The following is a 12,035-nucleotide window of genomic DNA, read 5'->3' as shown; positions in this document are numbered from 1 at the left end:
GAGTGGGCATTGCCAGCTGGGGCCCAACATCCCTTTCCATGTGTTCCCCCCTGTTTTCCCCTCTCTTTGCTACCCCAGGTCTCGGGATGCTTTTCCAAAAGGTGATTCTGCCACACAGGGACCCCACCCACAGATGAAGATCCCCTCACGAGGGCTTTTCCACCCCCAGAGGGATGCCCAGATCCCAAATCCCCCCTTCCAAGGTGGCTGTGACAGCGACAATCACCCTCCAGCCCGAGCACAGGGGGTTCACCACCCCCTACCCCTCTTTGCCACCAGTTTTGGGAAAGAGGGGCGGGGAGGACAGGACACAGCGGGGACCCCGCGGCGGTGACTCAGGGATGCCGGGGGGAGTGGGAGGGTTGCGAAACAGGCCCGGGATGGTTTGGGAGACGCCTCCACGCAGCCCCGCCAAGCCCAGCCGCCCCGGGGAGCCCATCGGGGGAACAAGCCACGGCAGCGTCTGGGCTGTGCGCGGCGGCCGACCCGTCAGGCAGGTTTCCCGGGGCAGGAGCCGAGCCTGGAGAGAGCCGTCCAGGAGCCGGGAATGCCCCTCCGCCCGCTCGCAGGCTGACGGAGCCCCCCGGCTGTCTCCTCTCGCCGCCGGAGCCATGCGGGCGGCCGGGCTGCCGCTGGCCCGGGTGTTGCTGGTGGCCTGGGCACTGCTGCACCCCGCGGGCACCCAGCAGTGTCACCCCGCCGGCCCTGCCACCGTCCTGCGCTTCACCGACCGCCACGCCGAGATCCGGGTGCCGGCGCTGCACCGAGTGCCCAGCCCGCTCGACCCCCTCTACGGGCTCGTCCGGCGCTGCCTGGACCTCATCCAGCAGAACCCCCTGCCCACGGGTGAGTCCTGAGCCCGGGGAGCCGGGACCCCACTGCTGAGGGTGTCGGGACCCCACTGCTGAGGGTGCAGGGATCCCATTGCTGTGGGTGCAGGGATCCCACTGCTGAGGGTGTCGGGATCCCACTGCTGTGGGTGCAGGGATCCCAGGGTTTTTCCCGTGTCCGGAGCTGCTCCAGGGGTTCTGAGCCACTCCACGGAGGAGGACGTTGCCTCCATCCCGGTGCTGCTGCCTCGGGAAGGTTGGGGGAGCATGGGGTGGGACCTGTTTCACCAGTGCCGTGATTTATTTTGCAGAGTTGCTCCGGGCAGCCCTGAACGACCCCGGATCAGTGCGGACATCGCAGGTGAGCCGGGATGTGGGACGGCAGATCCCACGGGAGCGTTATCCACCCGGGACGGGGCACGTGGGCGCACGGAGCACCCCAAACTCGGTGTCCCAGTACCGACGAGGCTCTCCCGTCACGCAGGTGGTGCAGTACGAGCTGGGCTATGTGGTCTGTGCCGCCGTGGCCCTGCTCTTCACCGTGGCCGTGCCGGTGGCCGGGATGTGCTTCTGCTACTGCCGGAGCCGCCGGCGCTGCGGGGGCCGCCTCCGAGCCCACCGGCGCTCGCTGGGCTGCCGGCGGCACTGCCTGCTGGCCTGCCTGTCCTTCACCTCCCTCGTCATCCTGTGAGTCCCCCGGAACGCCCCGCGTGTTGTGGGGAGGGAGGGGAACCGTGTCCTGCGGGGCAGCGCCCTGACCGCCCGCTCATCCCCGGCAGGATCAGCGTCACCTGCGCCTTTGTCACCAGCCAGCGGGTCAAGGGGCAGATGGAGCCGGGGCTGGGGGCTGTGCCGACCACCCTGCGCACGCTGCGGCAGCACCTGGCCAACGTCCCCCAGGTGGGTCCCCGGGCGGCCTCGCCCCCGGCACAGGGCGCTGCCCGGAGGTGGCCGCGCTTCCCTCAGGGAAAGTGGTTTGGGAGGCGAGAGGAGGTGACGCGGCTGCATTAAAAATGCTTTGTGAATGGCCAGCGCGGGGCTTCCTCCCCTCCCCGCGGCTGTTCCCCCCCCGGGCTGAGCGGCTCCTCTCTCCCGGCAGGGCGTGCAGATGGTGGTGGACAAGTTCGAGGTGCCCCGCAAGCAGATAATCTCCGATTTGGGCGGTAAGCGCCGCGCGGAGCACCGGGCAGGGCGCACCCCGAGCTTCCCACGGGGATGCTGACGGGGCTCCCGGTGCCTTGCAGGCCTCAGCCGGAGCGTGGGGCTCTCCATCCACTCACAGCTCAAGGCCATGACCTACGCGGCGCTCTCAGACCTGCAGGACAGGGCTGCAGGTACGGCCGGAGCGCGGCTCCACCGGGGGGAACCGGGGTGGCCGAGCCTCCGGAGCAGCGTGAACTAGCCCTGGGCTTTCTCTTTAAGACCTACAGACCTCGCTGCACCATTTACAGATTCTCGACGGGACCTCGCGGGCGCTGGCGGCGGCGCGGGCCGAGCTGGAGCCGGCGCTGCGGGAGCGGCGGGGCAGGGTGGTCGCGCTGCTCGACGACCCCCGCTGCACCTCCTGCGCCAGCGCCCTGGGCAGGGCACAGAGCCTGGAGCTGGGCGCTGACTACGGCAAGGTGGGACGGGGCGATGGGCACCCACCACCTCCTGGGGCTCACGGGTTTTTGCTTCGGGTCCAGAGAAGGGCAATGAGGCTGGGGAAGGGGCTGGAGCACAAGTGCTGGGAGGAGCAGCTGAGGGAGCTGGGAGGGCTCAGCCTGGACAGGAGGAGGCTCAGGGGGGACCTTCTCACTCTCTGCAACTCCCTGACAGGAGGGGGAGCCGGGGGGGTCGGGCTCTGCTCCCAGGAACCAGCAGCAGGACAAGAGGGCACAGCCTTGAGCTGCCCCAGGGGAGGTTTAGGTTGGACATTGGGAAGAAGTTCTTGCCAGAGAGAGTGATCAGTCACTGGAAGGGGCTGCCCAGGGAGGGGGTGGAGTCCCCATCCCTGGAGGGGTTTGAGCAGAGCCTGGATGTGGCATCAGTGCCATGGGCTGGGTGACAAGGTGGGGTCAGGTCACAGGTTGGACTCAATGATCTCAAGGGTCTTTTCCAGCATCTGTAATTCTGTGATTCTTCCACCCCAAGGTGCCATCAGTGGAGAAGGTTTTGAAGGCCATGGCCGGGCTACCCCGAAGCGACTTTGCAGAGATGATTCACCAGGTTTGGGGGGGGGGTCAGGGTGGAGCAGGGGGGCCCAACATCCTCAGGCAGCTCCAGCTCAGCACCCCTCTTTCCTTGCAGGGCAATGGCACCTTCAACTCCATCCCGGAGCTGGCCGTGGAGAGGATGGCTCAGGTCATCCAGGGTGAGTGCGGTGGTCGGCCCAGGGACACCCCCCAAGGGGCAAACCCTGATCTGAGGGGGCATAGGGTGGGACGAGGGGACCATCCACGCCTCCAGCACAGCCTTGGCCCCACAGATCTGCGGGAGGAGCTGTCCCACACAGCACAGAAGGTGCAGTCCATCGCTGACAGCTTCCCCCTCCCCGACTACACCCGGCCCGCCAGTGAAGCCCTGGTGACGGCAGAGGAGCGGAGCCGGCCCTACCTGCGGGAGGTGGAGCGCTTCGAGCACTACAGGTGACTCTGGGGAGCAGGGAGGGGGACAGGGGGTGCAGCAGGGGTGGGTGCTGAGCCCCAGCTGGTGCCCCAGCCCCATATGTGAGGGCTGCTGTGGGAAATGAGCTCCATCTAAGCCAGACGAGACACAAACATGAACACAAACTTCAGCAACTTGAAGCAACTTTGAGAAATGTTACTCTCAGTGTGCTGCTAAACTGAGCTGTGGTAACATCAGTTTAATGGACTTAGAGACTTTGAAGTCGTTGTTGATCAAGCCCTTCCTTTTCCAAAGTGATGCTCTCCTTTACGTTGCGGTCTTGTGGTACAAAGCTGTTCCTCAGCTGGCTCTCAGGGTTGAACAGACAGGACACCCTCTCGAGGCTGTGCCCTGCTGCTCTGCCCCCCAGGTGGATCACTGGCACGGTGCTGTGCTCCATCATCCTCCTCATCCTGGCCTGCAACGTGACGGGAATGGCCCTGGGGACCTACGGGCTTTCCAAGCGGGAGGACCCGAGCGACTACGAGTGCCGAGGAGAGGCTGGTGCCAAGTTCCTCCTGGTGTAAGCATCCCCCTGCATCCCAGAGGGGCTGTTCCACCTCGTCCCCCCCTCCAAAAAAAATAAACCAGGAGGGCAAAGCCCTGGGAGGCGGCCCAGCGGAAAGGCTTTTGATGCCACCGCCTGCGCCGGGAGCAGTGGGAGAAGCGGCTCCTCCCTGGGAGCTGCCAGCTCCTGTGCCCTGGCCCCGCTGCCTGGCACACCCCGCTCCCAGGGCCCTTCCCAGCCCGGCGTGCCCGGGCTCGGGCAGGAGCCGCAGGGCTGCAGCTGGAAGGGCAGGTCCCCACAAGCCCCGGTCCTGCCCTCGTGGGGCTGCAGAGCCACCCCCTCCTCTCCCTCCTGCAGCGGCGTGGGCCTGGCTTTCCTGTTCTCCTGGCTCCTCACTCTCCTGGTTTTCGCCACCTTCCTGGTCGGGGGCAACATCCAGACGCTGGTTTGCAGGAATTGGGTCAACCAGGAGATTTATAAGGTGGGTGGCCACACATCCACCTGACACCACAGAAATCTTTGCTTGTGTGCACCAAAATGGTTCCAAACACCCTCTGTCCTCCTGCTAAACCCGACGGGAAAAGCCCCACCCTAGACCAGAAGATTAAGTTTAGGATGAGCTCCTTGGGTTTGCATCAGCAGCAGGGAATTTCCTTTGTGCTGTGAAATTTGCTGCCTGTGGGATCCCTGTTTCCTGGTCCTTGGGGATCCCTGGGGTGCTTGGGGCTGGCACGTGGTGTGACAGTGCTGAGAGAGGGGTTGGGGGATTGGGGATGAGATCAGGACTCATCCCATGGCTGTGCACATGCAGGCAGGTCCCAGCACAGAGCTGTTCACTGCTTTCCCTCTGAACACACTGGTGAGTCTCTGCAGTGGGGACTGTACAAATAAAGGCAAGATTAGTTCTGGATGGGATGAGGTACCTCAGGACACACCTGTGAGGGCAGAGCATCCCCAAAATCATCGCTGGGAGTGCCTGTGCCTGACCCTGACCCTCTCTTTCCTCCTGTTTGGCCCAGTTCATCGACACCCCCGGGAATCTCCCGCCATCCATGAACCTCACCCGCCAGCTCAACCTGAGGAAGGACTCCAACCTCAGTGCCACGTACCGGTGGGTGCTGCAGGAGCCCACCCCATCCCTGCACATCCAGGGCAAACTTGGGATCGTGCTGCCAACGTCCCTTTGCCTTCCAGGGAGTGCAAGAGCGGCGCAGGGCTGTGGGAGGTGCTGCAGCTCGACAGGTCCTACGACCTGGACGAGCACCTGAAAACCCCCAAGGTGAGGGCTGGCACCAGCCAGAGCTGCTGGCGGATGCTTGGGGGATGCAGGAGCTTTGCTGGGGGGTTGCTGGGGTGGAGGTGCCTGGCCCCAGCCCTGCAGGATCCCTTGTCCAACCCTCACAGTACACGGCCGACTTCCAAAAACGCCTGGGGGACTTCAGTGCCCGCCTGGGGGACGTGCGGCTGCTGCGTAGCGAGGGCAGGCAGGACCTGGAGACCTTCGCCCGTAGTGGCCTGGATGAGGTGGACTATGGGCGCTTCCAGGAGGAGGTGAGGGGAGCTGGACACTCTACAGGGAGCAAGATGTGGCCCCATGCTGGGACAGCCCTCCAGGGTTGGGTTTTGGGCAGCCACTGACTTCGTTTTCCCCCCAGATGAAAAACCCCGTGGTGCAGACCAGCCTGCCCGGCCTGGCCAGGAACCTGGAGGGGCTGCAGAAAATGCAGGTGAGCGGCAGGGTGGGTGGTGGGGGATCGCTCCGTGCCCTCAGGGGATCCCTCTGTGCCCACGGGGGTGTCCTCACCCCGCTGTCCCCCCGCAGAGGAACAGCACGGTGGCAGGACGGCTGGGAGCCGAGGCCCGGGCCCTGTGGCAGATGCAGAACTCCACGGTGCAGTCACAGGAGGCTTTGGTGGTGAGTCCTTGCAGGGCTGGTGGCTTGTGGTACCACTGGCACTGCCCAGTGGTGTCCCTTTGAAGGTTTTTTCACCCTTCTCACCTCACTATCCCGCAGGCAAAGCTGGGGGAAAGCGTCCAGTTCCTCTCCCGCTTGGCGCCGCACCTCAAGGTACTTCCACATCTTCCTCCAGCTCCAAAAAACACCTGGTGCCCTACGGGTCCTGTCTGCCAGTGTCCCAAAAAAGAACAGTTACAGGGTGATGGGAGAGCCAGGAAAAACACCAGCCGGGGGATCAGTCTCCTTTGGTGATTAGATTTGCTGATGCAAATCAGAAATCCCCCCCCAACAGGGGCACATCCCTCTTTTTCCCTGCCCTCCGGCAACCAGACCCAGTTCAGAGCTTGGCACTGCCTGCTCCCAGCACCCTGGGTGCCCATCCTGCTGCTCCCTGCTCTAAGGGTGCTCTGCCCTTGCTGTGCCCCCCCAGGAGCGGGTGAGGAGGACACTGGCCACCACAGCATCGGTGGAAGCCCGGCTGCCCGCGCAAGCCCAGCAGATCCTGCGGCAGGTGAGGCGGGGATGGATGAGCCCTCGGGGGGTACAAAATTCCAGAAGGAAAGAGTGCAAGAGGGGAAGGAGCACCCGAAGCCTCCAGCTCTTTGTTCCAAGCCTGACATTAGCCCAGAGGTGGTCGGAGCAGGGCTGGAAATCACGGCACTGCCCCTCCACGCTGCCTTCCCCCTTCCCAGGAGATCGGCTGCTTCACCAGGAAGGAGCTGCGGTACTTCACCCAGTACCTCAACTGGGTGGGGCAGACGGTGAGTGAGCCCTCCCCTTCGCCCCAGGGGGATTCTTTGGGGCCAGGACCACCCCCCCCAGATCCCACACGAAGTCCCCGAGCTGAGCCTGGGCAGCAAAATGCATCCCCCAACCCCGAGCCAGGGGAGCGTTTATGCCTCTTCTCCACCCCTTGTTCCAGCTGAGGGAGGACGTGGCCTCGTGCCAGCCCCTGGCAACGGCCCTGGACAACGGGAGGGTCATCCTGTGCGACCGCATCGCTGAGCCCTGGGTAAGGATCCCATCCCTCCGGAGGGGGCCTGGGAAGGGCCGGTGTGAGGACACTGAGGGCACTTGGTGCGTTCAGCTGGAGGAGACTGAGGGGAGACCTCACTGCAGTCACAACTGCCTGGGCAGGGGTAGAGGAGGGGCAGGACTGAGCTCTGCTCTGGGGGGACCAGGGACAGCCCCCAGGGAATGGCTGGAGCTGTGTCAGGGCAGGCTCAGGGTGGATCTCAGGGCAAGGTTCTTCCCCCAGAGGGTGGTTGGCACTGAACAGGCTCCCCAGGGCAGTGGGCACAGCCCCAAGGCTGCCAGAGCTCCAGGAGGGTTTGGATGATCCTCTGGGGCACAGGGGGTGACCCTTGGGGATGGACCTGTGCAGGGCTGAGGGTTGGATTGATAATCCTTGTGGGAACCTCCCAACTCGGCATATCCTGTGATTCCATCACTTCCCGAGCCCCTCCGGAGCCTGGGGGCTATCCCTTCCCCCCAGCTCAGCAGGACCCCCGTGCTCTCTCCTTGCAGAATGCCTTCTGGTTCAGCCTGGGGTGCTGCACCTTCTTCCTCATCCCCAACATCATCTTTGCCATCAGACTCACCAAACACTTCCGCCCCATCCGCAACCGGCTCATGTGAGTGTGGTGGGCATGGGGTGGGCACAGGGTGGGCTGTGGGAGGACACAAGGAAAGGGGGATTTCAGTTCCTCCTTGACTCCCCCATGTTTTCTTCTCCTTTGCAGCTCTACGGGCTCAGAGGAGACCTGTCCCTTCCACATCCCCCGTGTCACAGCACTCAAGCTCTAGGATAGGGGTCTGCTGGGTGTGCCCCACACCCCACGAGCTCCCACCGAACCTGTGCCCTGCCACTGCAGGGCTCCAGATCCCTCTGACGTCTTTGCAGGGCATCAGATCCTTCTGACGTGTCTTCCTCCGTGTCCTTTGGGGTGTGACATCCTTCCCGGTCGAGGGGTGCTCTGTGGAGATTGGGGTCCCTCCTCTGCACCCTGGGGGTCTAAGGACCCCTCAGGGATGCTCCCAGAGCCCGGCTGATCCAGGGTGCAGGGGAAGGGTCCCCATTTCTCTCTCTCCACCAGCTCACCCCTCACAGACCCCCAGGGATGGACACCCAGCACTGCCCCAAGACACACCCGGGACCCCCGGGCACTGTGGGGCACATTAAAGCCCTTCCCAGCCAAACCCACCAGTGACTCCTTTGTTTGCAGCCTCCATCTTCCTGCTTTCCACAGGGAACCGTTCTGAGGGGGCTCTGGGGCTGAGGGGGTTCTGGGGTTCAAGGGGCTTTAGGGCTGAGGGGGCTCCAAGGCTGAGGGGCTGGGGAGCACAACCAAGGAGGGTTCTGGGGCTGGGGGGGTTCCAGGGCTGGGGTTGTGGCTGGGGGTGGCCCAGGGCTGAGGGGGCTCCAGGGTTGGAGGGGCTTTGGGGCTGAGTGGGCTCCAGGGCTGAGAGGAGCCCATGACTGAGGGGGCTCAGGGGGCTGAGGGGTCTCCAGGGCTGAGGGGAGGCCATGGCCAAAGGGGGCTCTGGGTCTGGGGTTGTGGCTGAGGGGGTTCCAGAGCCAAGAGGGCTTTGGGGTTGAAGGGGTTCTGGGGCTGAGTGGGGACTCTGGGGCTGAGAGGGCTCAGGGGGCTCTGGGACTGAAGGGGAGCCCATGGCTGAGGGGTCTTTGAGGACAAGGGGACTCCTGGGCTGAGGGGAGGCCACAGCCAAAGAGGGCTCTGGGGCTGGGGTTGCAGTGCAGGGGGCTCAGGGGCTGAGGGGAGCCCATGGCTGAGGGATTACCCTGACCATGGGGGCTTCAGAGCCTGGTGTTGTGGCTGAGGAGGCTCCAAGGGGTCTCCGGGGCTGAGGGGGTGACAGGGATGTGGGTGCTCCAGGGCTGAGCAGGTGAATGGGTCAAGCCCCCAGTAGTGGCCCGTGGGACCCCCAACTCCATCCCCCCCAAAACCCACTGCATAAAACCCCCTCCTACCCTCAGGATGCTGTTAATTACAGCTTAATTAGAGCTTAATTAGAGCTGGGAGCTCAGGGGCAAAACTGCAGGTGAAGGGGGGTTGCTGTGTTTTCCGTCATGGAATGGTTTGGGTTGGAAGGGACCTTAAATATCCATCGTTCCATCCCCTTGCCGTGGTCAGGGGGCTCTTCCCCTGCTCCCAGGGAAGCCGAGGCAGGGCTTGGCCTCCCAGTTTATACCTTTATGGCATGAAATTCCCGCTTTTCATTCGTATCCTTCATCCCCTCGGTTCAAACCGCTTTGTCCAACCAGTGAATCATTTACGAAATCCACGCAGGAGTTCACAGATCCACCTAACGAGGATTTCCCGGGATCTCCCTCCCCGAAATAGTCTCTGTTTGCCAACCAAGAGAGAAGTGCCCCGGTTCTATGCATTATTAAAGGGCTCTTCCTACCCACAGCCAGCAGAAAACACCTGGTTTATGTATTATTTAGGTTATTGTTGCCCAGAGCCGGCTGGTTTTAGGCAGTTCCTCGCCTGCAGAGGTCGGTATTGGAAAGGCTTTTTCCAGAGGGATTCAGGGAGTTGAAGCCCGAAGGAGGATTTCTGCAGGAACCCCTCCTTCCCAGGGATGCCCTCGGCCCATCTGGAAAACATCTGACTGCATCATGTGCAAAAATGAGCTTTAAAACGGAGTATTTTGCAGCCCGAGGAGGGTTGATGGTGGGGAAAAGTGATGTTCCTACCTGGGGTTCAACCAGGAGATACATTCCTGACTTTCCTGCTCCCAGCTGGATGTGCTTTGAAGGCTTAGAGTCACGAAATGCTGAGATAATTAAAAAGGAAAGGTCTGCCTCGTTTTTATAAGCCCCTCTCCACTGCAGTGCTACATTTCAAATACAATAATACCCACTCTGTGGTGCAGGAGAGCACAGGGATTATCTGCTTTAAATGTTAAGTAACATAAAAGCAATAATATTTATTTAGTTCATCCATTGATTAAAAAAAAATCACAGAATCACAGAGTTGTTTAGATTGGAAAAGAACTTTGAGATAATCAAGGCAAACAAACAAACAAGGTGAATTCAGCTGGTTCATCTTCCTAAAATCATTTCTTGTAGGTGGGTCACAATAAATAACAGATAAATAACGTATAACAGAGAGATTCACCCCAAAATAGATGTATATTATGTGTATGGTCACCACTGCATTATCTCTACTCCCTCCCTGGGAGGTAGGTGGATTAAAAATGGGAAGAACTTTGAGTTAATGGTAAACCACTAAGGAATAATCCAGAAAATGGTTCTGAACCACTTGGAGGGCACTTTAGTTTGGGGAAAAAAAAAAAAAAAAAAAAAAAAAAAGAAGTGAGGACAAGCTGGATAATAATTCCCCACCCAAAGCCAGGTCATAATTTATGATTAACCTTCACTCCCACCCCACACAGGCACCTTCCCTCTGCTTGATTGCTTGTATGGATAAATTAAAGACTGAAATCAGCTCGTTTCCAGCTTCTAGAAGTATTTTATTTTTATGAAAAGTGGGTGTCTCCTCTGTCAGAGGGGTTTTTTTCCTATCTCACCTTGTCTGGATCTGTGTTGTGTGACTTCCAAAGACTGAACCAAACTGGTGCTGATTAAACCACTTCCCTTCTCAAATCCTCCTCTTGGAATTCAACCCCTGGGACACCTCACCTTCCTCGTGCTGCACTCAGTGACCCCAGAAGAGTCTATAATTAATAGATGCCAATCAATAATTCAGAGGCTGGAGGCAGCAGCTCTGCCTGGGGTGGGTTGTCTGCTCACCCCAGATGTGTTTTCCCCCCAACATCTATTTCAGGATCCGAATTGTTCTCCTCTATTCCCGGAACTCAGGAGAAATGCAGGAAAGCTGCAGCCAATTTTGCCAGAATCAGCCCATTCCTGCAGTGACAATAGCATCCAGTTTCACTATTGTTATTCGGTTTCCCTTCTTTTCTCCCCGTTTTTCAATGAACACCAACATCCCTTTTTCCCTCCAGAAAAAGGACCCATGACCTCTCCCATCTGCTCTTCTCATCATCCCCTAAAAACAGCTCAGGAAGCTTAGATACAAACAATCTGCCGTGGAGAGAGTTGTTCAGAGTTTCATTCCCATCCCCAAAATGTTCATTTCCAAGCTGTTTGTGCAGCAGAGCTCCAGCAATTACCCAGGGAGCAATAAGATCCCAATTCTCAGCTTAAAATTTCCTTTAATCTCAGCTGAGGAGTTATGTAATTCTACCAAAATCCCCCTTTTTTTTTTTTTTTTTTTTTTTGAGCCATGAATTACCTACTGACTCCCTAACCCAAACTCCCAAACAAGCTCAGCTTTGTGAGAACCCGAGTCCCAGAGGCTTTGCTCCGGTTTCCTTTATTTGTAACGTGGAAAAACTCCTTGGAATTTCGATGCCATGAGAAAAATTTTGGATGGCACAGATTTTTCAGGCCAGAATGCAGCTTTGGGAACAATAACTTGCTTTATTAGTGCTGATTGTTGTTTACTGTTTAATGGCTCTGGATGGGGCTTTGCTTCCAGGGTGATCCTGTGAAACAAACCCAGAGTGAGCTCGGGATAAACACCCAGTCCCGACCCTCTGCCATAAATGCAAACCCAACCTCCTCCCTTTTTTGCCCTCTGATCATGATTTTGTCCTCAGGGTCCCTCTGGGCTTGAGAAACGCTCTGAAAAACCAAGCCAAGGTCTGTCAGAGCTACTGGGAAAGGGCACTTTTCCTTCTGCCTCCTTCAGTTCAGAGGCAGCTTTGGGGACAATTGTAGGGTGAAAAAAAGATTCCATTTGCCCATCGTGGAGTAAAACATTTCCCAAGCTGGGCTTTGCCCTCTGGTGCTCCTCCCACCAGGCTCACAGCAAGGTTTATTTTCATCGTCTAAACCCATTCTCCATCCTCCTGAAGCATCAGCAGATAAAATGCTTTTCATCCTGTGCTTGATACCCCTGGATTTTTCCTTTTGAGGTCACAGAGATCACAGCAATCCCAAGCTCTGAAAAGCCTGTGGGCTCCTTCCCTTGGAATTCCAGCCCTCTGCATGGATTCTGTTATCCTGGTGTTCTCCATGCAGCCTGAGAGCTGCTTTGGT

The 12,035-nt window shown here is 59.4% G+C and overlaps 1 protein-coding gene across 1 annotated transcript; it reads left to right on the top strand.

Annotated features, from left to right (window-relative positions):
* Positions 1-611: 611 nt before the first annotated feature.
* On the top strand, positions 612-8,054 carry PROM2 (prominin 2). The gene is made up of 23 exons (XM_050325722.1): positions 612-846; positions 1,142-1,191; positions 1,315-1,517; positions 1,610-1,730; positions 1,930-1,993; positions 2,075-2,164; positions 2,253-2,452; positions 2,964-3,038; positions 3,120-3,183; positions 3,298-3,457; positions 3,847-3,999; positions 4,342-4,465; positions 5,004-5,095; positions 5,179-5,263; positions 5,389-5,535; positions 5,640-5,711; positions 5,807-5,899; positions 5,999-6,052; positions 6,372-6,452; positions 6,634-6,702; positions 6,864-6,953; positions 7,469-7,575; positions 7,684-8,054. Exons 1-23 carry the CDS (start codon positions 612-614, stop codon positions 7,745-7,747), a joined length of 2,493 nt encoding a protein of 830 aa, XP_050181679.1. The 3' UTR covers positions 7,748-8,054.
* The last annotated feature ends 3,981 nt before the right edge of the window (positions 8,055-12,035 follow it).

The sequence above is a fragment of the Myiozetetes cayanensis genome, unplaced genomic scaffold (assembly GCF_022539395.1).
Source record: "Myiozetetes cayanensis isolate MyiCay16 unplaced genomic scaffold, myiCay2020 scf30, whole genome shotgun sequence".
Lineage (NCBI taxonomy): Eukaryota > Metazoa > Chordata > Aves > Passeriformes > Tyrannidae > Myiozetetes > Myiozetetes cayanensis.
Note: the sequence above shows the minus strand (reverse complement) of the source record. Positions and strands in the feature narration are given on the sequence as shown.

Coding starts and splice junctions, on each gene's coding strand:
- PROM2 (XM_050325722.1), top strand. CDS start 612: ATGCGGGCGGCCGGGCTGCCGCTGGCCCGGGTGTTGCTGGTGGCCTGG. Junction 6,053..6,371: donor GCTTGGCGCCGCACCTCAAG/GTACTTCCACAT, acceptor GTGCCCCCCCAG/GAGCGGGTGAGGAGGACACT. Junction 7,576..7,683: donor CCCATCCGCAACCGGCTCAT/GTGAGTGTGGTG, acceptor TCTCCTTTGCAG/CTCTACGGGCTCAGAGGAGA.